We start from the raw sequence: 27,422 nt of genomic DNA, 5'->3' as shown, positions 1-27,422 counted from the left end.
TGACGCATTGTTTCATTATACATTTCATCATTTCCTATTAAAAAGCCAGTAATATACTTCGCTATATAGATTTTATAAAGTGAATTGTAAATATTGAGCTGGACTTATGCATATTAAGGTCCTTATCTTGAATTTATTATCTATAATATTGTTAATCTTATGTATAGTTGCAAATTCTGAAGATTCCAATATTACAAACTATCCAATTAAAGCCTCAACAAAAGATTTAAATCCTGGTATAAAATTGAATGCTAAGAACTTGTCTGCTGATAATACTAACTATATATTGAGTACTTCAAATAAAAGAGGTATAATTTATAATATAGCTGGAGAAGAACACCTAAATAAACTTGTAAAAGATCATGAGTTTGTGTTAACTGGATTTATTGTTCCGTGGTGCGGAATGAGTAAAAAAGCTATAAGTCAACTTCAAGAAGTCATTTACAAGCTCTCAGAGTATAAAATATCTGAAATTAATATACATATAGAACCAATTGTTGGACTTGTTGACATATCAAAATATACAGGTTTATCCGAAAAAATGAATGTTTCCGATTATCCAGATATTAAGCTAATATCTCTCAAAAAAAATGATACCTATAGAATATATGATTATAATGGACCAATTAATAGTGAGAAGATATTCACATGGATGCACAAAAAAATCACATATTTAAAGTCGCATTTCATAGTTAAATTAAATTCAATCAACGATATTACACAACTCTTGTCACTGCATCCACTTGCATGTATATATATACCTCCAAGGGTTAAAAATGAAAAGGAATTTATTACTTTTCGAAATGTCGCAAAAATAACAGACGATGTTATATTTGCTCAAATTACAACTTCAGAAAATGAAGTCATTGAAAATAGAAATAAGAGTAATTTAAATGTGACTTTGTTGACTGTAAGTCGTGAAGATATTCTTAAAAAGTTCAACATTGAATCAAAAGCAGATTCTTCAGTATTTATCCTTTTCAAACCATTTGAAAATAGACAGAGTATTTTGAATGGACCAATAATTAATGAAAAGGAACTCATTGATTTTATTGACGATGAGAAATTACCTTATACTCTTTTACTTACAAGTAGGACAGTAGGAGAAATTTTTTCTGGTAAGAGGGCTGTTTTAATTGGTTTCTTTAGAGGTCATACAGGGAGTTTAGATGATAAACCATTGCAATATAAACCTTCCTCAATACCTTCTAAAGTTCGAGCTATATTTCTAGATACTGCTAAGAGAGTCGGTAAATCAATACTGTTTGTTATATCTGGAAATGAAAGACCTATTGAAAGACGAGTAATGGACTACTTCCATATTTCAGACAACGAATTACCAATTATAAAATATATCGAAGATCTGAATATTTCACCACCAAAAATATACCAATTAAATATTAAAACGACTCCAGTACATGTAAATTATAAAATAGACCATTCATCTTCAGTGGAAGATGAGGATAATACTGAATTAGTTATATATGATAATACAGTAATTCACTTATCCTCCTCAATATTGACCAATTTTATTAAAGATATACAAATTGGTAATATATATCACTCATCATTATCTCAAAAAGTTCCAGTAGAACAAAGTAATCCAGTATACATTGTTGTTGGAAAAACTTTTGAGTCAATTGTTCACGACTCAAACAAGGATGTACTTGTTTTATTTTATACACCCTGGTGTGGTCATTGTAAAGCCTTTGGCCCTATATATACTGAAGTAGCTAATATTGTATCATCAAAGCACCATATCCGGATTTCCAAGATTGATATGTCTGCAAATGATGTACCTGACCACCTTATTGGTGAACCAATTGTAGGTTTTCCTTCAATTAGGCTATATACAAAAAAACGTAAACATAAACCTTTAATATATGATGGTGAAAGGGAAGTAAGTGCTCTTCTAGATTTCATATGGATCCACACTGCAAGAGATGAGCTCTAAATCCTTACATTTAAAAAAAAAAAAGTTATACTTACCATTACTACTACCATCTTTTCGAGTATACTTAAAATTATTTACACTCAGAAAATGGGAAGATCATTAAAGCTAAACCTAAACTTTGTTTATATTTATCTGCTATTTACAAATTCTTCTATGATATTTCCAATCTTCTTTCTGACAAGTCACTGAACAATATAAGACCTTTTTGCATCTTCCACACCTCATAAGTGGCAAGGAAGTTATTCTACAATTCTCACACCTTGTTAAATCAGTTTTCTCTTTGTTTGAGAAGGCATTTACAGGATTATTTATTATATCACCAATTTTCGAAACATCCCATCTATTTTCTTTGGGTGGTGGATTGTTGTACATTATTTCATAATCCTCAATAGTAAAGTTTACCCTCTTAAATATATCCTCATTATCAAATGAAGCCGAAATAAAGCAATCTCCACGAATATTACTAGAACATATTCTAGATGCACGAGGGTTAATAGGCATATCTTTAATTCTTCCAACAGAGTCAATATATGCATTAACAGCACGATAGTTGTTTTCCTTTTTTGGGAGTACTAAACTAATAATTTCATACGTTTGACTACTGTTTATAGCTTCTCCAAGTAAAGAATCAGATATAGAAGTTTCCAATTGTATACTTTTCTGTAGACGCACTATTTCTTCATTTCTAAGTTTACTACGAAAATGCTGCTGCAGACGCTTTCGGAAATGCCCCTCTTTTCCAGAAAACTCCATTAGTTCAACTTTATCACTTTCATGATATGGTATATATATATATTTAAAACTTTCATGATAGATATTATCAAGGCAATCCATATTTAATATTAAAATCTGCAAATACTGATTGATAACTTAAATCCGGGAAACTGAAAGCGGTTAATCAAACATAGGTGTAACTATCTTTAATATTCACATCATTGACAATAAACAATTTCCTAATTTCCTACTTTTTATATATTCAAAAATTCGTGTAAAGAAATCTATGAACATTTACAATATTTAGATTAATATTTACTGCATAAAAATAGTAATTATTTAAGCATTTGAAGTACCACTTTACTCTTTCAATATAAGTTATACTTGCGGAATAACTAACCTAAATTAGCAACAATTGTAACTATAATGTCTGTGTATTGAAAAATAGACCTAGAACCGGTATTGATATTGATACATGCATGCAAATATCCACATAATCAGATGCATGAGACACGTCGTTTTTAACAATTAAAGATAAACCTAAAGATGAATAGAAAGAAGAGAGAGAGAATTCAATATGAAAAAAGTAGTGAGGTCTCTATACAAGTAGCAAGGAGATTACTGCAACTTAAGTACCATGGTGAATCAAGATATCCAAGTTATCATATACCACCTTCAATATCCCAGAAATTGGAATTTAAGAGACTAATGCTAAGTAGTATCATAAATATGATTAATGATGTTCCCCAAGAGATACGTGGTCACTGCAAATTTAGTAAGCCTTCTAAAATTACTGAAATAGTATTCAGTAGAGATATATTCTTCATCTTGTAAGTTTGGACTGAATGAAATTTCGTACTTTATACTTGCTTATTGAAATTTCCCTTCAGAAATGACTCTGGACTTGGAGCGGCTTACTGCCGATACAATAACAACTTACTTTGTGTATTAAATAGATCCCCTTCTGAAAGTAAGTACATATAAGTACTGGGCTTCCTAAATTTATATATTGGCTGTTTTTAGTAATAAGGTCATTATTCTACAACAAGCTCAATGATACTTTGGTAATTGCGTATCATCACGATCCAACTACTTTAAACTGTGCTATAATTAATATTCGAGACATTAAGGAGAAAAAGAATTTAATTAATTCTGATTGTGAAGATTTTCAGCAAGTTAAAGTGGGAAGCCCAGGATTTATAGAATTTGATGGTACGTCTTAGTAAATGAAAATTGACAAAAGATATCAAAATGCTATTACTTTTGCAGATGGCAATGAAAGAATCGTTGTAGCAGATCCATATAATGACGATTTCATATTTTGGGATATGAGGAACTATAAGAAATTGTATGAAATCAGTAAACAAGAATTTTTGGAAATGAGGATATCAGATGGAACAGTTGTATTCTTTCGGTTAGTCTTAAAAATGAAATTATCAATAATAAAAAATATTGACTGCTTGTTTTAGTCAGCCAACACACTCAACTATTGAAGCACATCTATGTGGTATAATGGATGGAAGACATTTGGTAAGGTTATGAGAGGTTAAGTTTTTGGAAATTTAACAAAATCCTCTATTATTATAGGGAAAGACTATTATTAAACTGAGATCATCTCTTGATATTCAATTTTTGGAGCTACATCGTGAATATCTACTTATAAAGCAAGAAAACTCGTCTATCAGGGTTTGGGACTTATTATCACACATATGCAGAAAAGTACCCAAAACTAGGGATTTCCATCCAAAAGCATTTATATTTTATGATCAAGTAGTAGATAGTACTACTAGTACGTACTTCTTGACAGTGTCCTGCGATGAAATTGATGTATGGCTTTGCAGTAATTCAGGCTATATAGAGAAAAAATTTAGTATTAGCTTACCGGGAATAAAGACAGCTGACTGTGTTAATGTATGTTACAAAAAAGGAATAATCATGGCATATAGTAGTGGTTTATTTTTGGAAGATACAGATGGAATGAATGAATACGAACATGATGAATATAGAGAGAGAACGATTTGTGGGACACCTCAATTTATCCAAGCTTCAAAGTACTTCGAATATATTAATGAAAAAGTAATAAAACCTCCAGAACTAAATGTTGGTGAATGGTCTAGTGAAGTTCAAAACATGAATAGTCCCTCAGGTATATACTCCTTACTGAGTCCTGAATTTAATGATGGATTGAGTGCGCCTATTTATCCCGAGCTGAACTCTCTTAGCTCTGCAAATTCATTAAGAAAAGCAATTTATATACACTCATTAATAGATGGTCATCGAATTGGACTGGTATATTGTGATATTTGTGATCAATCAGAGGATATTGTGATATTACACTATGATAGTGACGGTATGGAGATTGCGTGTGGCACAAATAATGGGTTATTTAGACGATACAAACATAACTTTAAAGAAGGGTTCATTCATGGAGATCTTACAATAGAGAACAAGGAAATTCATAATCACCTTGCTAATTAATAAATATATCAATTGATATTCCACCGTATATTGTATTAACTGTAGGTAATAGTGCTATTGTCAATTTGTACAAGAACATAGGTAGACAACTAACTTCATTTATAACTATCTTATCATTTGAACTATTATTTATCTTTTGTTCTAGCCCACTCTACATTGAGTAATAAGTTATCGTAACCATGACGATTAAGCTTCCTTATAGCATTTTGAGCTTCCTCTCTCTTAGAATAGGTTATAAAGGCAAAACCTTTAGTATTTTTTGTGTTATTCTTATTTTTAGCAAGGAATACCTTCACAACTCTTCCAGCAGTCTTAAAAAGCTCCTGAAGATCGTCTTCAGTTGCATCCTCAGATAGATTTGCGACGCGAACAGTACAGTCATCTCTGTGTGATGATTGCAAGCTCACATTCCTATCATAAGATGAAGAAGATCCTCCACGTAAAAATGGAGGCTGATATCTAGCTTTCTCATTTTCGTTAGTATTTAATCCAACACCTGATGATGTACCTTGTACGTTACTACTAGAAGTTAAGACTCCTACAGTTGAATTATTTCCGGCATTTGGCCCAGTAGATGATATCAAACTACCCTCACGCCCTAAGCCAATTTGACCATAAGTAATCTTCTCTATAGGATCTTCATTTGATGCAAATCCAGAATTCATTAATTTCTTAAAATTACTTGCCTTGTTACTGTTAAATGTTGGTAAGTCCATAAAATAATAGTCTGCATCACTCTCCCTTTCATTCAGACTATCAAAGTCAGCATTTTTAGATAATTCAATTGAAATCTCATCACCTAACTTAGGCATCTCCATATCAGAATTATAATTTTTCCCCAGCTTCTCTTCCATAATCTGACGTCTACGGACTATGTTCATATTAATCTTCCTAATATTTCTAATTTCCCTAACCTTTTTTGTTATCTTCACAGTGGCCCCCTTACTATCCTTTATATAACTTATTACATGTTTAATACCATCCTTGTCTGGTTTCGATTCAAACCCTTTTAATGGATGATCAAAAGATGGCTCAAAGTCATCTATATCTTCATCTGCCCAAGCACCTCTTCGTGCATCCATGTTGTATGAAAAATCCATATTTAAATATGCAAACTATCTTTAATACCCTAAAATTACTGTTTAATTATACTACCCTTCTTATTAGTTTATATCCTCCAAGTCTATATATAGAATGCAAACCTTAACTTTGCTAACTCCAATTTAAATAAAAGTAAACCTCTGCTCTAAGGCTAGTATCTAAAGTAAGGTTCTTATATATAGCTCTATTAAGGATGGAGTTTAAACTCTCTATGATCATTCTAATTTCAAAATTATACCCGGTATTAATATAAGCGGGCTGTCTTTGGCATTATTGCTATAATCAACATGCCTATAGTATTATTTATATGTATTAAAGTACCTTATAAATACTCAATACTTTGTTATATAGTTATCTTTTTAATCACCTATACTTTTTTTTATCATATTTATTTTAGAAGTCTCCTTTTAAAATACTTATTTCACCTTATTAGTTACGATATACTGTAGGATCTCAAAATTATTCATATTCCAATGTACTGACTATTCTAAATCCTCAAAAAGACCGTTATATGTATAATAGAATATCTTGCCAATATAAAAATATTATGACCATTGCCTTTTATATTGGAATCCATATTTAAGGAGTAATATATAGAGGACAAGCAAAAAGTTGCAATACAGTAAACTTATGAGTTATACCATCAAAGTGAAAACAAAATAATACTAAACTAAACAGTAACTTTTTTAATTTGAAACTTGTCAATTCTACAAGTAATTTCACTTTGGTAATGATATATATTCGTGATCTAATAAGTATGCAGCAGTATATAGCTTGCACAATCTCACTTCACAAAATCAGTATATAACAATTGGAAATCACTTATCATGGTCTCAAAAATGCCGATATTTTCTACATCAAACAAATTATTTAAAGTATAAAGTAGAGCATACAAACTGAGATTCCAACACTGTACAAGTTTATTTATAGAATTTGCTGATAGTTTGTGCCTATGAAATTTTAATGATTTTATACACTCAAAAACTTTGTAGAAGGTGCAATATACATTATGATAGCCTCCAAGAAAGCGTAGTAAGTGTTGGTTATACTCTGAATTATATTTGAGATGCAGAGTCCACGGGTTCAATGTATTAGAGATATAGTCACTGTTTATAAATCCAGATAGACAAATATGCCAGACTAAATCAACCAGCTTAGAGATAATTGCTTGTTGAATTTTAGAGTTCGGTGAATTCTCGAATTTTTCTGATATATGTGTAATCAAATCAAAAATTGAGTATTGGTTAACCATTTGTATTACTATAGAATGTGCATAATTCCACTTATTTGGGTTTTGTACATTTTCACTTGAATTAGATCTAAAAGTGTCGGGAATATAAAATGATATAAGAAAAGTCGGCATATCAACAATATCTACTTCACATTTAGATAAAATTCCTGAATCAGAAAGCTCAATTAAAATATCCAAAATATTGCTTAAAGTAAAAATATAATCATTATATGAATATTGATTAAGGCATTTAATGCTGGTTATAATTAGAGGGATTACAAATCTGCGATTTAATGCATCTTGTTCCTGTTCACTTTCACCATCAAATTGCTGAATTAAGCTATATTTAGCTATTTCAAGATGTTTAAATATGCTACAACCACACTTTAAGATATCAAATATAAATTTCTTAAAAGTCTTCGATTCTTCCAAGGATTCAGGATAAAATAAACTGAAAAATAGAGGGATATCAAATCTATCTATATAACTACGGGATAGCAGAAAATAGTTTACTAATTTATACATGCTAGATTCTGGAAGGAAAATAACATCAATGCTCATTGATAGAAATGATGTAACAAATGAAGATATCCTCACCATGGGAATATGATTATTAATTTTCAGTGATAGTGACTGTGGTTCTTCACGAGATTTTTTGAGACCTTGCTCTTCTACAGGTTTAATTGCACCACTAACTGTTCCTTTAAAAGCATTTAAAAGTGCAAGTATTTGAGGTAGCTCCTTAAACCCATATCTTATCAAATTATGTCCCTTTGCAAGTTTTCGTCTCTTTTTCTTACCCAAAATATCCATATAATTCTCTTCATCTAAATCGTCAGTATTCCTTTTATTTTCCTCATGAGTATCTACATAGTCTTCTTCTAACTCCATCCTCATTTTAAGTCTGTTCTTTCTTTCATTAACTTTGTTAAAGGTAAATTCTATAAGTTCAAGTACTAATGACAACCCATTATATGCAATAAACCTTAAATATTTATCAGTGCAAGAAGTTGCACAAATCAAGATTTGCAAAGATCCATTTTGACAAAAGTCATTCAGCCATTGGAAGCCTTCATCTATTGTATTGCCAAAAATACTCTTATTTATAATCTCAAAATCTTTTTCTTCTAAAAAACCAGCACTTTTAGAAAACTTTAAAGCTTCACCTGCCGGATATTCCTTACTGAAATCTACAGTACTAAATTCTCTTAAATTATTTCTTTCCACAGAATTATTGATTTGCACTTTAAAGTTTAATTCACGAGCCTTTCTTAGATTCCTCTCTCTTACTATAGAATAGGCTAATCTAAATCGAGCTACGATTACAGGAACAACATAACCAACATCATATATAAGGTAGTTATTTTGAAGTAAGTCAAGTTCTAAATAACTGTTTGATTGTTGAAAAGATAAGTTAAATAACTTAGAATTATAAGGAAATGATTTCAATGTATATTTGAGTCTTTCCTGACTTGGATTTAGCCAATCAAAATACTGCAGACTAGACCTATCATCTATAAAGTTTTTTAAACTTGAAATATACGAATGATACCATTCATTGGTTAAAGGATTGTTTACTTCGATGCTACAATTATCTTCTCTTAATTCATTATGTGATAGCTGAGAATTGCCAAAGTTTGGCATAAATAAAGGCTTTATATCACTTTTTTTAGTATCCCTAGCCCTACAAAGTGCAGAATAAATAAGAATATTTCTCCAAAGTGAGTTATTGGCACTAGATCTGGAAAACATATTTGCAGAAAATCTTGAAGATGCAATCTTAGATAGGTAGTTGAAAATAGAAGATTCCTGAAAGGGTTCAAAGTTTTTATTTTTGATTATACAGTTATCTTCAAGAGTCAATATATGTCCAACAAATAAAAACAAATTGAATGACCCAGATAAAAATATCATGCAATCATCAGAGAACTCTCGAGGTATGTCTACCATTGAGTTAAATCTACTTCTAAATATTCCAGAATTCTCTATGCTATTAAAATAATTAAATTGTAGTTTGTAAATCTTTTCAGTTATACTCTGAATACGATTTAATTTCAGTAAAATAAAAGCTGGTAGGCCTTTAAACCTAAAGTCCATTGCTTGTAGTTGATATAGTTTTGAAATATATAGTAAAAAGGAAAGTATGACTTGTAGTTCTAGAAGAATCAAAATTTCATCCAGATCACCTTCATCACTTACTTGATAATTATCTAATAATATCCTTGCAAAGTTCACAAAATATTTACTTGCCTCTATAAAACTTATTGGATATCTTGCTGATATACTAGATGTGTTATGAAAACCTTCATTTTCATTTATATTATTTAAAGTATGTTGTTCCTTTATGATAGCAAACAACTTAAGAATATTGTTGCTATTGCTACCTAAAATATAGGTTATTGCTTCCATATCAGACTGTCTATTAAGGAGCTTAGATAATATTGGGAGTATTGGGTTTATCTGAGTATATAAGGCGCAAGGCATTAGTATCAGAAATTTATGAATTAGCTCGCTAAGTGGAATCTTGTTTAATAACACCCCCATAGAACTCCCTTTTTGTTCCTCTATAATCTTCAGTGATGTTTGAACTAGCACGCTAAAATTTGTTAGTAAGCAATTATAACAAGTGGTTAGAATCTCAACCAACTTTTTTAGTTCACTAGTATTTGAAAACTCAAATTTGCAAGTATTTGACTCAAAATTTATTAAAATAGATATCCATATATACTCCGATATAATAGGTACATTATCCAAGATCTTAATACTTTTGATAGCAAGTTTAAAAATAAAACGAAATATAATTCTTGAATTAATGATTTGTATTGGTCTAAAGTTATCCATTGAATCTTTTCTACTTTCAAATTCTAAGTTTTGAGTCAGTTCTAATAATTGTTTTTTATCTCTAATCTCCTCATGTACATTATCATAACTCAGAACATACTTTGGGGTATATCCTTGATTGATTAAACAATCAAGAACTCTAACTAATTTTGGATACCTTTCTAATAAATTACTAAACTCTTCAATAAGTTTATCCATAAAGTCTTCTTGAAAATCATACTCTAATAAGGGAGTAATCCTTGTCCAACAAATATCATTTAAACAGAGAATTCTTAGTGCCAAAGGAATTGAATACACTATTTGTTTTATTTCCATATCAAGTACTTTCTGAGACGTGGAACAAACTTTCATGTAACTTGGGGTGCTAGGTTCATTTATATTTTCAGACGAATTGCAAGATTTTGTAGAGTAAGACAGATATGGAGAAATAAATCTTGTTACAGATAATCTAAAGGAGTAAAATTTCCTGTATAATAGTGGTAGAAATTCCGTCAAAATAAAATAGCTCAATTCAATATGCTCTATATTAACAGCAAACAAATCCAGTGGAAAATATATACATATCCTATTGCTATAACCAGATATATCTCCAAATTCAAATTCTGTGTCCATAGATAAAACTATCTCAGTAATAATTTTGAGATACTTCAACTTTATTTGTGACCATTTCTTTAGTAAATAGGAAATAATACTAACATTGAAAGTTTTCAAACCATTTGAGTAATTATAGTTAGGTTCAGGATTTGTTATATTATTTAGATTACTTCGAATTAATTTAATTAGCTTCTTAGTTGGTATTAAATTTACAATAGTCTCTAAAATACTAAGTAGACGAGGAGATAAAGGAGAGTAGTTATGCTCGCCATTTTCATAGCTTTCTGCAGTTGATCCTAATCTAACCCTTAAAAATTCCAACAGATCCACAACACTCTTTGAATTCAAATCAAAGACCTTTTTTATAAATCCATTAGTATCTAATCCAAAATATTCAGCCAAATCTATAAAGCCTATCAACTCATATGAAATATCTATATCCCATGATTGTTCAATCCATGCCAATATAATATCCTGCAATTTAAAGTTGTTATCTATTACTTTCTTTATATCAAATTGATCATACAAATTACTACTATAATCTTCTTTTTGAAGCTTTAAGTAATTGTGATTGATTCTGCTATAAGTAATTCTTTTAATATTAGCAAAGGTCTTTAATATAACTTGAATAGATAAACAGGCTTCTTCAGGTTTGTATAATGTTAAAGTAGTCAGGAGTTTGCATATTATACAAAGACATGATTCGTATGAAAAAGTGCTGAAATTTAGTATAATATTGGAACAAATATCCTCTATATAGTGTCTTAAAAATTTGTATTTGATCAATTGTCCACCTTTTCGATACTTTTTTAGAATTTTTAGTCTAGCTTCTTCATAATTACCCCATTCATCGTATTCACTAAGAACAGCTATGTATTTAGAATGAAGGAAATCACTTGTTCCATTTATTTGAATAATCAGTTTAACTAAAGGAATTACGAATCTATTTATTATAGTATTATCTAGTTTATTCGAATGATACTTATTTTCATCCTCATTATTTAGTAATTTCTCTGAGTTTTTTGCAAAATTAAATTCAGAGTAACTTAAATTGCACTTTGCATAGTTATTTGGAATATCAAAAATTGGATATTTTTTCTGTCGCTTCTTATTACTTAAATATAAGCAGATACTATAAAATCCTATATCTAGGATTTTATTTTCACTAGTAGAACACTTTTCAATATGACTATATTTCTTATTATCTAATTGATATTGTGTTAGTCCGCTTATCAATCCCCTCAGCTCCAACGGGTTATTCATTGCATATTTGCACATTGAATTTACGAATTTAAACGATTTTATATGCAAAACTTGATTTGTAGTACCTTTAATATTATCTTTTGTATTATTTAGACAAGAAAGCCACAAAAATATATCTATATCAAAGACATTTGTGAGATATAATAGCTCAACCCAGATAGAATAAAACATTTGATATATTGCCTGGTGTTTTGCCCTTAAAATTGGAATTACATCTGAAAGAGTTGCTTTCCTATTTTCAAGTAAAGCAAAATCTACTAAGTGATCCAAAAAGTTTATTAAAGGTTTACTCCACTTTCCCTTTGTTCTTAGTTGATATTTTCCTCCAAAACAGTCCAGTATTAAATCAACCAAAGAATTTATCAAAATATTTATTTGGGAATCCTCTAAGGATTTAATCAATATGTCATTAAACCAAAATGATGTGAACATAGAATCTGTGAGTAACTTTGTCCAGTCGAAACGGCATCCAGTACTTAAAAGAAGATCTGTTCCAACAGAATGCAATATTGAGTGTATGCATTCAACAATAATTAACATTATACCATACACCAGATATACCTTAGATATGTCAGTATGTAATTCATAGCTATTACATTTAAGTTTAATGCAATGAGGACAAAAATCAATAATACACAGTTCTTTATTTTGTCGAAGTAACTTCATTTTTGGAATTACTCTCAATATATAATGAGATATTGAAAGGTGAATTTCTTGTTCTGCCTCTGAATATTCTTGAGAGTTGAAATTTCTGTGTGAATCTGCCTCAGATCCCTGCATTAAATCTCTGGAATATGTTTTGTCATATCTAATATTGATGAATACATCATCATCAATATCTTCCACCTCATTAGTGTCATTATTTGCAAGAGTAAACTGATTCTTGTATTGGTTAAGTCCTTTTAAGAACCAACTAAAGATACTTTCATAACTCTCAGCATTAGCTGAAGCTATATTTCTAAGCATATTAATCATGGTATTCATTTCTGGAATGCAATGATAATTTATTTGGTATCTTAAATCTTCAATAAGCTGAAATTTAGTATCACGTAAATGTTCGAAAGTATCTATATTTTCACTATTTTCTATACTAATATCACATGTCTCAATAATAGTATTCATTAAACCTAAACGTCTTGTAATAATCATTATAATTGAAGCAGAAGCTATATTAATAAAGATATTACCCTTTTCAGGTGTATTTAAAATTGCTAAGTTTAAAATAGCTTTCTGAATAGTAGGAGGACAAATCCAAGTACATATGTCTTCAAATGTTAAGTTAACTTTATTTTTAGGATCTTTTTCATTCTTAATATCACTAAACAACCTAGACTTTATATATTTACTCACATGTGTTTCAAGTTTATCAGTATCTTTTGAACTAATAGCTGATAATCTATTAAAATCTTTAATGTATGAGCTGTGGTTCACAAAACTCTCTTTCAACTCTAAATCCTCTGATGGAAGCAGCAAGTAAGACAAAAACCCACAAGTTAGTATCCAACGTAGTGAATTCTCTAGGTTAAAGGGAATCTGAAGCTCTTTTAAGTACTGTATCTGATCTAGAATCGATAATCTTCGAAAAACACTGACTACTAATTGCGAGAAAATTGGATTAGTTATCGGCTTTATAGTTTGAAGCCATAAAATAATCAAATTATTAGATTCAGAAGTTGATCTTCTCTCAGCATGTAAACATGCTATAAATTCCGTCATACTTCCTATTATTCTTAATATCTCTAATCTTGAATATGTGATCTTGTTGGAGTCTGCACCTGCAGAATCTATTATTAATTGTTCCTCATTGATAACTAATTCAAGCTGTTTTTCAACAGGTACGCTTTTTGATATATTTATCATTGTATAGGTGATATTATTTAGTATTGTCATATTTAGAAATGATCTTTTCAAGTGTGTAGCAATGCTTGAATTTCTCAACACAGTTTCAAAAAAAATAATGAAAATAGCCCCAATATCTTCAATTTGATCATAAAAAATCATATTTTTAAATATCCTATTCCCAAAATTCTTAATGCGCATAAAATTAATTATTATATTATTATTCCATTCAGATGGTTTTTTCTTGTAAACGGAGATCTTTATAAATGATAGTATAAAGCGTAGAAATTGGATCCTTATTCTTGGATTAGTTCTCTCAACTTCTATTATATTAAATATTCTGTCTACCAATGAAAAATCCTCATTATACTTGTTAATATTCATGTGATTGTCTAAAATTTCTACTTGATCATCTTGAGCCTTAGATATCTCATAAACTTTTTTCTCAGTAAATTTATCAAATAAGCTATCTATAGACTGGATATGTGGAAGAGCAAAGTTAAAGTCAGACAATATATCTTGAGCATGTTTTGTACTAGTATTTACAAGTGCTGAAAGTAGTCTAAAACTGCACCCAATAATCTTTCTTGAAGCCGAACTTAAATGGCGATATATGTAAACCAAATACTGATTAATTATAGTTGAAGCTAGACGCTGAGAATATAAAAAAACACACTTGTTTCCTTCATCATCTAAATGAGAGGTATTTGAGAGTTTTGGGTATTCTAAAATTACTGATAATATAGTCAAGACTCTAATTATAACTGATCTTTCCAAAGTCTCTCCATGCATTGTCTCATTAATAACCTCTGAACAACTTTTCTTTACTATAGTGGTACTTTCATATATATTCCTTGACCATATATTTAATATCTCACTACATGATGGAGAGGCTAATAGGTAACTTTTGAGTTGAGACGATATCCCATAACTAGGATTTTCCAATAGCTGACTCAGTGTATCAAGTACATATGTAAGATCTGTTGATAGTAATCTATTTATTATTATATTACCATCTAAACACATAACAAATAAGATGTCAATACCTGACTACTCTAAGTATATAGACTCCCTTTAGTTCACCTAAAATACTGTTTGGTTACCGCCAAATGGTAGTATTACATTGTATCCAACACCTTAATACCAGTATACCGAAATCTTAACTTTGTTAAGTTACTCCCTCAAAACACTTAATTAAGATATATATATTTTTTGTCTGAAATAAAAATTCTCTAATATAAATATTAAATCAGGTATAAGGTTAACAAACTATAAATTAAATTTCTTATTTAACTTATTGTACACAAGGTTGGAGATCTAACTTTCCTAACAAGCTTTTCCTTAGGAGTCCAATATCTAATTTTGTTAGCTCACGATACAGCTTACTTGCTGTTGGTCTCATATCTGGATCTATAGATAGGCACTTAGAACAAATTCTACTTAGCGAATGGGGGAAAAACAATGGAATCCTTGGTAGACCTCCATTATGAATATTATCAAGCAGTGAATTCTCATCTGAAAATTCCTTGTATGGAATGCCACCACCACATATTTCAATTATACAGCAGCCTATTGACCAGATATCTGTCTTATCATTAATAAATGCCCCTACTTTAAGTGATTCAGGAGACATATAACGAATAGATCCTCCATTGTTATCTAGACGGCAGTATGAAAATGTACGCTCACGAACATTTCCAAAATCGCAAAGCTTTATTGAATAATCAGTGGAGTTAATGAGCATATTAATTGTTTTTATATCTCTATGTATAAAGCGATATGGGGAACACCCTTCATGCAAGTATGCAATGCATGAGACTAGCTGTATGCACCATGCAATACGTCTTGAAATAGGAACTACATGAAGACCACTATACAATAAATCAAAAACAGTACCTCCACTTATATATTCCATAACAAATCCCATTTCGCCACTTTTTGGATTTAGTATTCCATAATATTCAGTTATATTTGGATGTCTTAGCACTCTTATACAATTCAATTCAGCTTCAATAGATCCCAAACGTTCTTCTGTAAGGCCTCCAGTATTCTTATCTCTTAAAAATAGTTTTACTGCAAATTGTGAGTTATTCTTACCTTTTATTCCATCAACTTTGCACTTGTAAATAACACCAAAAGCTCCTGAACTTATAACTTCTCCAAATTCTATCTGATCTAATTCTATGAGCTCTTCAGGTGCTACCTTTATATTTATCTTGACGGTTTCCTCCTGAGTCCTTTCAAGTATTACAACTCTAGGTACAGATTGGGCTTTAGTATCAGTTAGTGAACTGCGCAGGCGAATATTACTATGGCATTGTAATGTATGATTATTTATATGATTACCTTTACAATGACGTTTCTCTACTAAAGGTAGTTTTAAGTTGCTGTCAGTACTACTAGTGTCATCACTATTATCATGGTATCTTAAACTTGCTTTATGTTTAATGATGGTATTCTTAGTATTATCAATCGCTGCATCTACTAGCTGATTATCTAAAGTATGATCTATTTCACTTAACTGTGAGTTCCCATATATCTTAGTTTCTAGAGAACCTGCGTCTTGTTTATATTCATTGGCTGATTCAGCTACTTTTTCTTTTAGTATACCTTTAAAGATTGGCCCAGATCGAATTTCTTCTGTTGGATTACTGGGGTCAACTATACGTTTAGATATAAGTAAAGAGTTCCTAATACTAATAGGACTTCTCCTATGCATTTAGATTCTATTAATTATTTGCTTTTTATCGTTAAATATAAGGTAGCATGAACTTTTTACAATAACTTGTATTGCATGAAGCGGGTGATATATACAGGCCGCCAAATAATAATGTCAAGTTATTAGATAATAAACCTAATAACTAAAACTAGTAATAATATACTATCAGGTTGTGAACTCAACGGAGTTGGAATAAATATATTGAATCTAGTTTAATAAGATACTACATAAGGATGAGGGTTCCAATACAGTAAAAGATATTTTTCATGCTCTTAAATCAAATGAACTTGTAGCAGAGAAGATGATTTATCAGCTCTATAATTACGATAGAAAAAGAAAAAAGTAAGGAGACTATAATACTTTGATCCTACCTATCATAATCCTATCCTAGTATTAAATAAACTTTACACTACTTGTTTCCTGAGTTCAAATGGAATCTGGTAATATTCTATGTAGTGTAACCGATGACTAGCAAGGATTTAGTGCGCTTACAATACTTGTATAAATTAATATTTCTGCCTCAATATCCATATAACTATTTATATTATTAGTTAATTAGAGGCTGAGTATACTTTAAATAAAGTTCTTTGCTATTCTAAAAAAGTTCTCTTATAGAACAAGCTAACAACCAAAATTTATTATGCTATGAAATAATAAATAATAAACTGAATTAACATTTGCAAAGTTTAAATACAAAATTTTACATATTTAGTTGACTACTAAGTGAAAATGGTAATAAGTTGTGATGTAGTTACATTACTAGATACCCAAATTTAATAATTTGCTATTACTTGGTAATAATAAGAAGTCTTTTAATGATAAATTCCAAATATGGGTTAATAAGCTTTAGAGTGTTACATTACAAATAAAATTTAAGTACTTTAAGAGCTCCTGAAGATTGTATCTGAATTACATTGAAGGTATTTTATCTATTTAAGGGAATAAGTTAAAAAGTAATATGGCGGTATGATTACGTTATCTATTATGAACTTATATTAAGTCATAATATAGAAATACAGAATATTTCAGGATTTGTATGGTATACTAATAAACTTCAAAATTCCAGACAACTTTGAAATTAAATTTATATATGAAGTATAATTATAGGGTTCTAGTGTAGTCTAAACTTTGAATTTTATTTTTTTAATTTAAAGAACCTATCTCAATATATGTCACAGTAAATCTCGAAACTTGTGGAGTATGTGTAGAAGAGACTAAATTGCTTTAATTTTAATAAAGTGTAATCTTAAGGATTTCTTATTAAAGTAATATTTATTGGAAACAAAACTATCCCTAATAGTTCATCTTATGCAAAATACTCAATTTATAACGTCTGTAATATATAATCCGAGTATTAAATATGTAGCCATCTATTAACTAGTAAAAAGAAGTTATTTTCTGTTCTGAGTTTAATATTTATTGATAAAAATTAATGCAATGTCTTAGGGATCCATCAAGTTAAGTATATAACGGTTAATCTATATAATTAACTTTTGTGTTACATTTCACGACTTCTCATTCAGCTTGTTTATAATCGTCTCATCGTTTTATCTGTCCATAAATAACACTATGTATTCCCTTCGACCTATTAGTATCCTCTAAGAAGTATTCAGGAATCTTAATACATTTACAAAAGCCTAGTCTAGATCCTACCACCTCCGTTATCCTAGTATCATTGAGAAAACATAAAAGTATCTTGTATTGTAGTCTTACATGTTTTAAAACCTTGTAGATATATCTCTGAAATCAAAATATGTAAATTTTATATTAAATTTTAAAATAAGGAGAATTTCTTTAGTTAAAATACAAAAGGTTCTAGGTATAGCTTGAATCTTATATTTGTTAGAACAATGTACATCACATATTGTGCCGAATTAGAGATACATTATTTATTATTCAAATAGTGCTCTCAGTAACCAAAAACAAGCTACTTCCAGATTTAATATCTTATATGTAAAATTTTGTAAATTATAGCTGTTGTGTTACAATTCAAGATAGATTTTGTGAATGGCCTGCCTATATTACATCACTCAAATTAGAGAGCCTTAAAAAATTACCGCATTAATCATGACCAATATCTGTAACTTAATCAAGAGATGCATTCATAAATGCATGAAATATCTACATCATCTGATAAAATATAAATTGCAATCTCTACTTTCTAGAGTTTTTTTAGGTAGTATATCCTAATAAAGGCGCCATGTTCAATCCCCGCTATTGTTAAAATTAATACAGCCCTCCATAGTAAAGTCCTTAAATCCACTTTGAAGTTGCTGATAATAAATAAGAGCTACAAATAGAATCACAAATTGGAATACATATCTTTTAGATGTCTAAGAATATTCGTCAAGGATTAGAATGGACAATTACCATCTTACTGGTATTTATAATTTTTGCTGGCTATACCCCCTATAACTATGTAGCCATAATCTCATTTGGAATAATAATAACTCTCATAATAATAGATTACACTTTCTTGGACTATAGTCAGTTTATCTTTGATCCATTTTATAATAACTGGGTTCAACGAGTAAGTAGATAGAACTTGGGATATTTATCATCAATTATGTAACACTTTCTTGCTGAAGCCGCTCATCCTCATCTTGTATTATTTGATATTGGTACTGACAATGCAATTCCCAAGGTGTATAATATTTGGGGCAAACTTTACTTTCAAAGTAGTTGTGTATATTGTTAAATTCACCATCTTTAAATATGGTAGATAGACACTTCTTAGTATTTACAAGTATATTAAAGAAATGACCAGCTACAGTTTTGTTTTTTTGAAAGTCATCTAGACGAAATCCCCCTGGCCTTTTTGGCATTAATAGATCATTCATCATACATAAAATTCCATTTAATTCGGGTAGTGTATGTCTTAACTCATAACTCCTTTGATATTGTTCCTGATAAAAATACTCAATCTCTCTCGGAGTTATCCATCCATTACAATCTAAATCTACAATTTCAAACCAATATCTGATGCTTCTTTCACTTGTTTTATCTTCGTCACTAATATAGAAGTAGATGAAATCCTCATACTTCATATAGAACTCCTTGTTAAAAGTTGTATTAACTGTATCAAAATTTTTAAGTATTGATACTTGGTAATCAGATATCATTAAGCTATTGACACTTTCAGTTCTATTTCCAGTGGTTTGATCAAATAGAGACTTTTTGTTTGATATCTTACAATCCCAAAGTCTAGCACAGGTCTTATTTGTTAGAGCTCCAAAGTCATGATTTCGAAATTCTTTGTAGCTCAAGACCTGATCTTCATCAATATCAAGCTCTATAAATCTGCAATACAATACATAGAAATGTTGGTAGTTAAAGTAGTGTTGTAAGTCATGGAAAGATTCACTTCCAACCATCTCAGCAAGTAGAGTAATTAAGTCACTATTTCTGATATCCTTTAAACGAAGTTTTTGTAGATCTATTAAGTCCAAATCATAATATATACGAACTATTATAGTATTAACATATAATTCCTTAAAAATCTTGTCATCCTCTAGAAATTTTAATGCCAAGTGTCTCGAAATAAGTTCATATAATAAAGGCCTAAAAGAACCTGGTAAAATGAATTTCGATGAACTCGAAAGATATGATAATAATCTAAAATAATTTATGCTGGGATCATTCAGCTCAAATCCGTGTTTATGACAAAGAAACCAAATAATTGATGACCGGCATAAATTCCCTGAGTTTGGTGGCTGCTTATATTCTACCTCACAGTTGTATATATTAGACTTTTTATCTAAGATATTTACATTATTTTTCCCAGATACACTGGAATCACTACATTTTGGTAAACTCACGCTGGTAATGTTTTCTTCCGACAATTCCATATTTATCTTTCCCGAGTCTCTATCCCCCAAATCTTCTATTGTCTTACAAAGTATACTCATGCAACTTCTATAATCTCTATGATAGGCACTAAATATAACGTTAGCAAGAGTTTTTGAGCAAAAAATACTCAAACCTAATGCTTTTATTACTTGGGATTCCCAAATCTTCCAATCTATATAAACTTCAAGACCTTGCTTTCTTCCATATAGATCACATATTCTATAAAGCTCTGCTTCAAGAAGTTTGACTCTTGTATTTGGAACTTTAATATTGTCATCTATAATAGTTAAATTTGGTCTATCTTCGCATGAAGCTCCTACAATGCCATTACCTCGATAAATTTCAAAGCACCTAGAAACCCCAATTTCCGAACTTAAGCATCCTCTCCCTTGCTCTATACTCTCACTATATTGAACTTTCTCACTTTCATCCTTAACTCTCACTTCTACTATCTGGCTTGGCTGTTCAACTTCTTCCACATTTCTTGTATGTTTGCTTATAGTAATCTCATCTTGCTGATACCTTTGTTTGTTCTTCTCTTTTGACTCATTTATTTGTTTACTATATACTTGATCTCCCTCTATAATACTACATATGTCTAAATTTATGTTATTGTTTTGTTTCTTTAAGTGAAGACTTAAGAACTGGAAAAAAAGGCCCTGAATACTACTTTCCAAATTACGGCGTATTAAAGTGCTCATAATGAAAGCTTCTTTGGCTACTACATAGCATAAAAATTCTCATGAAATATTATATTTATTTCTTTAACCTATAAAAAGTAAGAATCCACAAGAATTGAAGAAATAGCAGATTCAAATTTTGTGGGGACATACCGGTAACATGTACAATATACTACATTTGACAATGCAAGCCCATACATACAGAATCTATCACAAGAAATACTTTAATGAGGAAAGGAAATATTATAAACTACTATAAATTATATTCTATAATCAACTAATTAAGTTAATTCGTGTATTGGATCCTTAGCTCAACTCATTTTAAGTAAAAAGAATTCAGAGAGCTGATACAGGGGTTTATCTAAATTATAAATCAACCGCTTTTTTGGCGCCTAATTCAAAGGCGGACAGTGGAAATAAGAGTAGGACTAAAGAGAATTCTATTTATGAAATATTGGGGAATTCTGGGAAATAACGAAACAACCCAAATTCTTGGCTTTTTTGTGGATGTTATGATAAAAGTTACTGTAAATGACTTCACCTAGTAGAGAAAGGAGTTTCGTAGGTAGTAAATCATCTAAAAACCAAAGCCCAAATAGTTTAGACTTGGGACTAACCAATAATGATACCAGCTGTCCATTATGTATGGAGGAGATGGACGAAACTGACAAGACATTTTACCCTTGTCAATGTCGCTATCAGATATGCCTTTGGTGCTACTATCATATTTGTGACCAACTGGATAATAAGTGCCCAGCTTGTCGCCAACTATATAAAGTCTCAAATGTTTCAAAGACCATCCAGAATGGCACTATTGAAAGAAGTATTATTGATGGTTTTACATGGTCTGGAGATAAAATTATGAATATGGACGATAGTAATATTTCACATATAACAGGAACAACTAGTACTGGAGAACTACAAACATTAACAAATGAATCTTCTATATATAATCAATCATGTACACCATCTGAAGATACCTTACACCAGCAAATTTTGGGAGATATGCGAATAATCCAACGAAATCTTGTCTATGTTGCTGGTTTAGATTATTCCAATGCAAAGAGAGAAATTTTGGCAGGTAGTGACTCATTTGGCAAATTTGGTAAAATCCTTAATATGCGAATTGTCCCTATAGACTATGAAACTTATAGCGCATTTATTACTTATCGTGATGAACTATCTGCTACCAAAGCTATAAAAAGTGTAAATGGCAAGAAGATATTTGGAAATAATACGATAAGGTGTTCGTTCGGTACTAATAAATACTGTAGCAATTTTATCAGAAATTTAGCTTGCACAAACCCAAATTGTGCCTATGTCCACAAGCTGGCTGAAAGTAATGACTGTATAAATAAATCTGAACTTTTGAATTTTCATTCCTCAAATAAATTTGCCTTAAAATCCTTAAAGGAGCTTAGAAGTACAATTGGATCTGGAACTAGTGACAATACTAATAAAGTATCTGAAAACAATGATACCAGAGAAAGAAGATCGACTAGAAGTAGAAACAAACGCAATGTAGATAAATGCTTAGAGACTGTGGGAATACCAACAACTACAATAGGAGATATTGTGGAAGATACTACAGAAGGTACAATAACACAATCAGCAACTGATCAAGCTATAATACAAATAGCAGATGAAAAAGTGAATACATTGAAGAATGGATCAAGAGTAAAACAAGATCCAACTATTTCTGATAATACCTTACTTGAATCTAAAAATATAGATATAGGGGACACTAGCAACTTAATAGAGAAACCTTTATACTTTGTGGGATTACAAACTATCTCAAAAAAAAGACCACAATTAGATGACTCTAATACTGTATATAATATTAAATTAGGTGGGAATGAGGAGCAAAAGAGCATCAACAAAGAGAAATTTCAGCAGAATCAAGATGAAGAGGCCAAATATACTGAAGCTACAAGTGAACATAAAGATGTAACATTAGCTGTTAGAGGCGAATTTCTTAAATCTCTTCCTCAAGGATTGAAGATAGTATCTGTACAGTCATCTCAATCCTCATTAAATGAAAATTACAATCCGCGTTGCTTATCCAAAGGTGTACAGCAATTAGCTGATGTTGAAGCTGGGATATTAAGATCCCTACAACAACATAATAATATGAGAAATTCCCTGGGAAGTAGTCATCACCATTCTTCAATACAGCAAGGACTCAGTATATTAAGAGCTATTATGCCACATGCAAATATTACAATACAGGGTCAGTAAATATTCTCTATAGATCTTTTCATTATTTCTTAGTATCTGTAGTTTATTTACATGGTTATCACTATATAGTTTAGTTATCTGGATGGAGTTGCGCGTAAGGTTCTAGATTCCCCTTTTTGATATTAATATTATCTCTTACAAAAACTCTACCTCCCATACAGCGGAATAGCTCAGAGGTCCAGAGCGTCAGGCTCATAACCTGAAGGTCCGACGATCGAAACGTCGTTCCGCTTCTTTTCATAACTATTTATTGCGGAACCACTTCCCCCAACTTAAGACTTCTGTACATATCCACACGGAAACTTATAAGTTCTAAGTTCTTTCAAATTTCTTAATATCTTGAGGAGTTATTTTGCAACTCACTTATAAGGTATAGTGAAACCTAACATTGTGTGTATGTAGTTGGATTATTTACTAGGTTTCTTGGAAACTGTAGATTTCTTTTTATTTATATTATTTAAGTGAATATTTGGGAGTAAGATTAAATCAAAGAAAGTAACTTGGATCTAAAACAACCAGATAGTATATCCTATATGTTATCTCAAAAGGTATACTGTATTTCTATTTGTAATGAGTGGTGATAAAGACATATTTAGTACTACAGGAGTAGAGATCGTTACTGTCGAGGTCTTTCAAGGACTATCAAACTCAAAAAAGTGTGCGTTTGATATTGGAGGTACACTGGTGAAATTAATATACAAAATTTCATTAGAAAGTGAGCATGATGAAGTAGAAGAAAATAAAAGAGAGAGTACCTCTAAGCAAACCTTGAAGGGACATATTAGCTATTGTGACTATAAAGAGGAAATAAAATATAATTTTTATCAGCAATTTTGCAATAAATTGGAACCAGAAGAGATTAACACCATAAGACGTGGACAACTAAATTTACTTTTAGAACCCACCATTAAAAAAACTGGAACTCAACTCATATTTTGTGTTGTTTGTAGAACATACAATCATGTAGGTTTTCAATTGGATAAACTAATTGAATTTGCAAAAAAACGAAAATTAATTGGAGAACAGCCAAATTCTTATTATATTGCAGCTACTGGGGGTGGTGCATTCCGTTTTGCTGAATTTATAAATAGCATAGGGTACGAAGTTATTCAATATGATGAGATGCTTAGCAATATACAGGGTCTAATATGTTTTATGTCAAAATGTATCACTGAGAAATTTATACGAGAAAATAGAAATTCACTTGTTAAGGAGCAGGAGCAGATCTTTGAAATTGATAATACTTCAGGATTTATAAAAGGTTCAAGTATTAAAACAAGAAATCTAAATATAATAAATAAAAATACACTGAATATAATGGAATTTAAATTAACTACTAATTATTCAAAGCAAAGTGATTTAGAGTCCTATCAGAAATTGAACTACCATGATTTAAACTATAGACTTAAACATGTATTAAATTCTTCAATTAGTGGAGATATTTCGAAAATAAACTATCCATTTCTTCTTGTATGTATTGGTTCTGGTGTTTCAATTGTTAAAGTGCTCTCTGAAGATAAATTTGAAAGAGTAAGTGGAACTCCTCTAGGAGGAGGAACTGTCTTCGGACTGGCAAGATTTCTATGTAACATCTCCAATATTAATGAACTAAAAAGCCTATATAATAAAGATACCTGTAATGCAGATACCAAGATTATAAAAGAGCAAAGTATATTATATTCAAAGAATAAGTACACAGAATCTAGAGGAAAACATAAATATGATGCAGAAGACTCTAGTGAAATTATACAAAATATATCTACGAGACTTAATCAACACAAGGGAGTTAGAACTACATCCTTTGGAAACATGAAAGATGACTTAGAAATTAAAAGACAGTTTAATCGTCGAGAAATTGCTCATAATTTGATAGAAATGGCTAATCATGAAATTTGTTACTTAACATGCCTTATGGCAATGAAGTACCATATATCACATGTTTATGCTACAGGATCTTATGTGGCTCAAGGTTTCTTTGCAATTGCGACTTTCAAGAATGTAATGACAGATTTGAAGTTGGAGAATATAAATCTTTATCTCATACATATGAATGGATTTCTTGGCTCACTTGGTGCTTTAATATAACATTTGTAGTTAAGTTTGCTTAATTCCCGCATTTGTCTTATAGATATTAGTCGATTCCTTTACAATAAAGTTGATGAAATGCAACATTTTGGTTAGATTTTAATGTATATTTAGCATATTTGATTATTAGAAATATTGATTTCGTTCCTTGTATATTGAAATAAACCTTGAGAATATTGACCAACAGTTTGCCCATTACCTCTCAGTATATATTTGTAAGTTAAAAGTCCCTCTAAACCTACAGGACCTCTTGCATGAATTCTCCCCGTACTAATACCAATTTCAGCTCCAAATCCAAATCTAAAACCATCTGCAAACCTTGTAGAACAGTTTATAAAGACATCAGCTGAATCAATTTTGTTTGCAAACAACTCAGCATTCTCTTGATTACTTGTAACAATGGCATCTGTATGATGGGAACCATACTCATTAATATGCTTAATAGCTTCCTCAATATTAGATACAGAAAGCACACACATACTGAGTCCACTAAATTCATGACTAAGTAAGTCTTCAGTTACACTTTTAGTTTTGTCCTTAGGTAAGAAATTAATACAATGGTCATCGGCATAGAATGTAACTCCAAAATTCTTCTCTTCTAGACGCTTTGATAATAATGGTAAGAAAGATGAAATTATAGACTTATGCACTAGTAATGTCTCCATAGCATTGCAAGCTGCTGGATAGTCTGTCTTACTATCAATAACTATATCCAATGCTTTTTCATCGTCGTAGTCTTTGTCTACATAAACCATACAAACTCCCTCAGCATGCCCCATTACAGGTATAGAAGTATTTTGCTTGACAATATTAACTAATTGTCCAGATCCACGTGGTATTACAAGATCTATATATTTGGAGATCTTCAAGAGACCTTGAACTTGTTCATGTGTATAGACAATTTGTACAATATCTTCATTGATACTGTTGTTAGTTGTTACTCTCCTTAATGCAGCCTTTATTGCCTCCACAATTTCACTATTGGTATTATGAGCCTCACTACCACCTTTTAAAATCAGTGCATTGCCACTCTTAATTGCAAGTGAGGCAATTTGAATGCCAACTTCTGGTCTAGCCTCAAATATAATTAATAATACTCCAATCGGACAAGTCTTACGAAATAGTTGCAAACCATTGCTTGTTATTTCTCTAGCTAAAGTAATTTTACCTAGAGGATCTTCAAATGATATCACATCATTAATACCAGCTATACAACTATTCAATTTTTGTTCACCAAATTGGAGACGTTTTTGCATCACACTAGAAATATTATTTTTCTTAGCCAGACATAGATCTTTATCATTAGCAGATAATATGGTCGAACGGCGATTCTCCAATTCTTCAATTATTGTCTTCAATATTTTATTACGCTCCTGCTGTGTTGTTGAAGATAACAGTATCCCAGAATTACGAGCTTTTTTTGCTATAGTTAGCAAACTATTAGTATAAGATACATTAGTATCAGACATTATAGTTCAATAATTTCAAATATATACTATTATAACTCCTATATTGTTATTATTAAGAGTTGAAATATACAGTCAACGTCTAAAATCCAAATCTAGATATTACTATGCTTCATTGGTTTTTATGTATTAACCAGTAACATTTACCGCTAAAATTAAGAAATCCCTATTTAATACAGGATTCCAAGATATTCACATTTTGGATATTTCTCCGTCAATTTAGGCCAAGCAACAATAAATCTGTAAAACCTCACATTTAAAATTATCACATGATATTATTTAGAATCGAAAGTTGCTTACCTATCTGCAAAAGGTAAAATCAACAACCCAGAGATGGACAAAGTTTCAGTTCGACAAAAACTTTCAATAA

At 30.5% G+C, this 27,422-nt stretch overlaps 10 protein-coding genes across 10 annotated transcripts; 4 read left to right on the top strand and 6 right to left on the bottom strand.

Annotated features, from left to right (window-relative positions):
• Window positions 1–106: 106 nt before the first annotated feature.
• On the top strand, window positions 107–1,954 carry cand_013100 (thioredoxin family protein; the record flags this gene model as incomplete). Its single annotated transcript, XM_067211547.1, has 1 exon — window positions 107–1,954. The coding sequence occupies one exon, from the start codon at window positions 107–109 to the stop codon at window positions 1,952–1,954; it is 1,848 nt and encodes a 615-aa protein (XP_067066955.1).
• Window positions 1,955–2,089: 135 nt separating this feature from the next.
• On the bottom strand, window positions 2,090–2,788 carry cand_013090 (MYND finger domain-containing protein; the record flags this gene model as incomplete). Its single annotated transcript, XM_067211546.1, has 1 exon — window positions 2,090–2,788. One exon carries the CDS (start codon window positions 2,786–2,788, stop codon window positions 2,090–2,092), a length of 699 nt encoding a protein of 232 aa, XP_067066954.1.
• A 426-nt stretch (window positions 2,789–3,214) lies between these two features.
• Window positions 3,215–5,146, top strand: cand_013080 (uncharacterized protein; the record flags this gene model as incomplete). The annotated part of the gene is made up of 6 exons (XM_067211545.1): window positions 3,215–3,498; window positions 3,559–3,638; window positions 3,692–3,880; window positions 3,938–4,082; window positions 4,138–4,198; window positions 4,256–5,146. 6 exons carry the CDS (start codon window positions 3,215–3,217, stop codon window positions 5,144–5,146), a joined length of 1,650 nt encoding a protein of 549 aa, XP_067066953.1.
• Window positions 5,147–5,271: 125 nt separating this feature from the next.
• On the bottom strand, window positions 5,272–6,246 carry cand_013070 (RNA recognition family protein; the record flags this gene model as incomplete). The annotated part of the gene is made up of 1 exon (XM_067211544.1): window positions 5,272–6,246. One exon carries the CDS (start codon window positions 6,244–6,246, stop codon window positions 5,272–5,274), a length of 975 nt encoding a protein of 324 aa, XP_067066952.1.
• Window positions 6,247–7,031: 785 nt separating this feature from the next.
• On the bottom strand, window positions 7,032–15,041 carry cand_013060 (uncharacterized protein; the record flags this gene model as incomplete). Its single annotated transcript, XM_067211543.1, has 1 exon — window positions 7,032–15,041. The coding sequence occupies one exon, from the start codon at window positions 15,039–15,041 to the stop codon at window positions 7,032–7,034; it is 8,010 nt and encodes a 2,669-aa protein (XP_067066951.1).
• Window positions 15,042–15,309: 268 nt separating this feature from the next.
• On the bottom strand, window positions 15,310–16,734 carry cand_013050 (protein kinase domain-containing protein; the record flags this gene model as incomplete). Its single annotated transcript, XM_067211542.1, has 1 exon — window positions 15,310–16,734. The coding sequence occupies one exon, from the start codon at window positions 16,732–16,734 to the stop codon at window positions 15,310–15,312; it is 1,425 nt and encodes a 474-aa protein (XP_067066950.1).
• Window positions 16,735–19,298: 2,564 nt separating this feature from the next.
• cand_013040 (uncharacterized protein) lies at window positions 19,299–21,284 on the bottom strand (the record flags this gene model as incomplete). The annotated part of the gene is made up of 1 exon (XM_067211541.1): window positions 19,299–21,284. One exon carries the CDS (start codon window positions 21,282–21,284, stop codon window positions 19,299–19,301), a length of 1,986 nt encoding a protein of 661 aa, XP_067066949.1.
• Window positions 21,285–21,794: 510 nt separating this feature from the next.
• On the top strand, window positions 21,795–23,501 carry cand_013030 (RNA recognition family protein; the record flags this gene model as incomplete). Its single annotated transcript, XM_067211540.1, has 1 exon — window positions 21,795–23,501. The coding sequence occupies one exon, from the start codon at window positions 21,795–21,797 to the stop codon at window positions 23,499–23,501; it is 1,707 nt and encodes a 568-aa protein (XP_067066948.1).
• A 570-nt stretch (window positions 23,502–24,071) lies between these two features.
• Window positions 24,072–25,586, top strand: cand_013020 (uncharacterized protein; the record flags this gene model as incomplete). Its single annotated transcript, XM_067211539.1, has 1 exon — window positions 24,072–25,586. The coding sequence occupies one exon, from the start codon at window positions 24,072–24,074 to the stop codon at window positions 25,584–25,586; it is 1,515 nt and encodes a 504-aa protein (XP_067066947.1).
• A 110-nt stretch (window positions 25,587–25,696) lies between these two features.
• On the bottom strand, window positions 25,697–27,055 carry cand_013010 (gamma-glutamyl phosphate reductase family protein; the record flags this gene model as incomplete). Its single annotated transcript, XM_067211538.1, has 1 exon — window positions 25,697–27,055. The coding sequence occupies one exon, from the start codon at window positions 27,053–27,055 to the stop codon at window positions 25,697–25,699; it is 1,359 nt and encodes a 452-aa protein (XP_067066946.1).
• Window positions 27,056–27,422: the final 367 nt, after the last annotated feature.

This window comes from Cryptosporidium andersoni (genome assembly GCF_001865355.1).
Source record: "Cryptosporidium andersoni isolate 30847 chromosome Unknown contig_40, whole genome shotgun sequence".
Classification (NCBI taxonomy): domain Eukaryota; phylum Apicomplexa; class Conoidasida; order Eucoccidiorida; family Cryptosporidiidae; genus Cryptosporidium; species Cryptosporidium andersoni.
This window is presented reverse-complemented; position numbering and strand designations above follow the sequence as displayed.